We start from the raw sequence: 3,972 nt of genomic DNA, 5'->3' as shown, positions 1-3,972 counted from the left end.
CGTTTGTATTGACAAGGAGACTGTGAGATTCTGTCAGATGTGTTGTTCAGGCAACAGGTGTGGAACCGGGCTGGGTGGGAGTGGAAGCCTGGGAGATGTCGTGGGTGCATACGTGCGCTAACGCGCCGGAGGGCATACAGTGCGACAGTGCCCGGCAGCGGGCGGAGAATACAGGCAGGGACGCACTGTGCATGCCTGCCCAGCGCCCCCGGAAGTACACAGAACGCAGGCCGGCGCAGGAGTACCGGGGCGAAACGGGGGTACCGGAGACCAGACGCTGAGGGGACAACACGCCTGGGCTGGAGTGCAACACTGCGTCGGAGGGCACGTTGGCGGGTGGCGGGGCTGATGAGGGCTGGTGGGCTGAGGAAAGCTGCGTGACGGGGCGACATATTAGCCGTGCGCCCGGCATGTAAACACGGTGTGGCCCTGGACAGGTACAAAAACATGTTGTGGGGGCTGTGGCCTCGCGGGCCTGGGTCCCGCGCTGCTGTGTGACCGTCCTGATGTAGTCGCGCGCGCACTGTCAAGCTTGTAGCTGTGCTTGCCAGTGTTGCCTTGTTGGGGACGGCGTGTATGGCGCAGCCTGGTGGCAGGGGAACCGTGGCCGTGCCAGGTATGCTTCTCGTCCAAGTGCAGGAGTGCCAGAACCACTCTGGCGCTGTGGTGTGATCCGACGCTGCTTGGGTTGCCTTTTGTTGTGTGGGTGGGGTGATGGGTGTGTCAGAACGGCCGGAGTGAGGAGACCAAAGCGCAGCGGGATGTGTGGATGTATCGTGTCTGTTGTGAATGGACACGACAGAACATGTGAACAAAGCTGTAAGACAAAAATCTAACATAAACGACCGTGAAAGCTGAAGGTGTAACGGTGGAGACATGGCATGACGATGTCTGCATAGATTCTCAAATGCACGCCACAAACTCAACGTGGGAAAATGTGGGAACCTAAAGAGGATGCCTCCAAGTCAGAGACGAGAGAAACAGCTGGCCTGCGTGGATGGGGAACTCAAGGTAGGCACCAGAGGACCTAACAGTAAAGGCCTGAGACGTACACACAACACACTGTGAGACATGTACCTAAAACGAGACAAGACAAAAACACACAGACCTCTGCGTGTACAGCCTGGAACCGTAACAAAAGAATAAGAAAACAAAGGTAAGTAAGGCAGGGCGGTGAGAACGGGATGTGTTGTGTGGCGGCCTGGTGGGTGTGGGGGGGTGTAACCGTGTTGTTGTGTACCAGCGGAATAAAGTGCAGTGTTGTGGGTGTCTGTGGACCGTCGTCGTCTGTCGGCGCCTGACTGGCTGCACCCACTAGCGTAGTGTCACGTGACAGGGAGAGTTGGTAAGGCTGTCTTTCTAGCGTTCGAGTGGTGTTGGTGTGTGCAATGTGGTTGTGTCCAGTGTCAATGGTGGCAGCAGAGAATGTGGAAGGAAGGGCGGCCAAAGGAAGGTGGTGGGCTGTGTGTGGGGATGAACTAGTGGAATATTACGTGGCTGTGGCGGCACGGTGCCTACGGGGTGAGGTGTGTGTGCTATGGTGGCCCAGTGAGCGGAGAAGCGGTGGCTGTGTTGTACCGGTAGCAAATGAACTTGTATAGATGGTGGAGCCAGTGTGGGTGTGTGTGGCGACGAATGATGTGTAGCGGGTATATTGGCTGACAGTGTTGGTGTAAATCGGGGGAGATTGAGTGATTATTCGTGTAGTGTGGTATGTTTTGGTGTAAATGTGTGTGTTGTTATGAGTTGTGCGTCATTCAGTTGTCCCTGTGTTTGTTGTTGGACACCTGTGCACTGGTGTTGTGGAGCTCGGAGGTATGTAAGATGTGAATGTGCTGTAATGCGATTGTGGATTGTGTGTGGGTGGGTCTCTCAGTGGCATGTTCGGTCAAGTGTAGTTCCCGTCTGTGTTCACATTTGTGTTACGTTTCTTATTCTAAATAGATTTTTTTTAATGGGTTTCATGCAATCTGGCCTGCTGACCTGGAAAACATGTATCTTGGTTTTTCCGCAGTTAGTCTTTAATTTGTTATGTGCTTGGCTTGGCAGCATATGTTGGCTTGTATTGCAATCTAGCTCTATCAGCTAAATTACAGCTAGTATTGGAACTAGCACAATCTTGAAGTAATATTGTTCTCCAGCTGAAGTTGTTTCACAAAAGGCCATTTGTATCTAGCTTCATTTCATGTCCCCTGAAATTGCTGGGCTTGGCTCAATGAGGGCCAGTTGCACTTCAGAAATTTTCATCTACTATGCATTTCCTGGAACTGTGAATGTGTGTACAGAAGAACAACTGTGATAATTTAGAGGCTCTTCTCTACCTGTTTGTTTTTTCCCTTCAGTTAGCTGGTGTTAGAATGGATGACGACTGCAATGGCCATCCCTACATGTCAGSTATGGAGGGCAGGGCATGGACAGTCCTTTGTATTAGCTGACTTACTGACCTTATGGTTGTGACATTATTGAGATGACTGAATGGACTGTCAGTAGGCCTGTGTGGTGTGTGTGTGTGTCTGTCTGTCTGTGTGTGTGTGTGTGTGTGGACTGCAGGCAGTGGAGACTCTTCGAGGGAGTTTTCAGGGGCCATGGGAGGCCGCACAGTGAGCACCCCCAACAGCCAGCACACTTCCCCCAGCCGTTCTCTTAGTGGTCAGTTCCAATTAGTCAATTCCTTTGTTGTAGAAGTAGTGAACTTTATTATTCCCAAGGGAGAGTATGGTAGTTGGTTTTGTGGCTCAGATGTTTTTATTCAACTTTAGCAAGCACAGCCGTGTCTCTGCTCTTATCATATGTCCCTCTCCTGGTCTATTCACTGTCTCTCTCCAGCTAACTCCATCAAAGTGGAACTGTACAGTGATGAGGAGGTGGGCCGTGGCACAGGGCCAGAGGATGAGAAAGGGGACAAGGTGGAGGAGGGGGATTCTGAGCAGGGAGGAGAGGCAGGAGGTGGCTACAGGGAGCTGGCCAGTCCGGAGCCCATGTCACCAGGAGGTGCCATCCGGCTGCCCAATGGGAAACTCAAGTGTGACYTCTGTGGGATGATCTGCATTGGGCCCAATGTCCTCATGGTGCACAAACGCAGCCACACAGGTGACTGACCAATTAATTGAGTGATTAGTCCTTTATAAGATTAGTTTGCGGAGCAGATCTGCCCCGAAACCAGGTTGAAATTGTGATTTGGGCACGTGACTGGGAGTGAAACTGATWTCAAATTACTCAAACTGGTTTGAAATTTGGTTTMTACGGGGTCYGGGTGTGTAAACTGGTATGTGCCTCCTCCAGGTGAGCGGCCATTCCAGTGCAATCAGTGTGGGGCCTCCTTTACCCAGAAGGGGAACCTGCTGCGTCACATTAAYCTGCACTCAGGGGAGAAGCCCTTTAAATGTCCCTTCTGCAGCTATGCATGCCGCAGACGGGACGCTCTCACCGGCCACGTCCGCACTCACTCGGGTGAGAGGGATACACATACTGTACACACATTATCGCACACACTTGGGTGAAGAAAAGAGGGTCTGAGTTGAGCCTGTCAGTTCTTGAGCAAAGTACACACACACACACACATTCTGTATGTACCTGTATTTACCGTTGTATTGTTGGACCTTTGTTCCCAGTGTTCGTTCTCCACAGTGGGAAAGCCTAAGAATTGAATCTAATCTATTTGATTGTGGGTGTCTATACAGTGCATTCGAAAAGTATTTCCTTCTTTCACATTTTGTTAGTTCTTATTCTAAAAATAGATTTTTTTAAATGTTTCTCAATCTACACACAATCCCCATAATGACCAAACAAAAACTATATTTTATATTTTTTTGGTTGTTGCAAATAAAAAAAAATATATAGGAAATAGCTTTATTTAATAGTATTCAGACGCGTTTGCTATGAGGCGAAATTGAGCTCAGTGTTGGCATCCTGTTTCCCTTGATATTTTTCCTTGGGAATGTTTTACACTGATTGGATATACGGTTTTTAGGG

General features: G+C 50.1%; 1 protein-coding gene across 1 annotated transcript; it reads left to right on the top strand.

Moving 5' to 3' along the window:
- The first annotated feature begins 2,263 nt into the window (after positions 1-2,263).
- LOC112080018 (zinc finger protein Eos-like) lies at positions 2,264-3,553 on the top strand. Its single transcript, XM_024145807.2, has 3 exons — positions 2,264-2,649; positions 2,827-3,090; positions 3,283-3,553. The coding sequence occupies exons 1-3, from the start codon at positions 2,586-2,588 to the stop codon at positions 3,498-3,500; spliced, it is 546 nt and encodes a 181-aa protein (XP_024001575.1). The 5' UTR covers positions 2,264-2,585; the 3' UTR covers positions 3,501-3,553.
- Positions 3,554-3,972: the final 419 nt, after the last annotated feature.

Source organism: Salvelinus sp. IW2-2015, unplaced genomic scaffold (genome assembly GCF_002910315.2).
Source record: "Salvelinus sp. IW2-2015 unplaced genomic scaffold, ASM291031v2 Un_scaffold11025, whole genome shotgun sequence".
Taxonomy (NCBI): domain Eukaryota; kingdom Metazoa; phylum Chordata; class Actinopteri; order Salmoniformes; family Salmonidae; genus Salvelinus; species Salvelinus sp. IW2-2015.
This window is presented reverse-complemented; position numbering and strand designations above follow the sequence as displayed.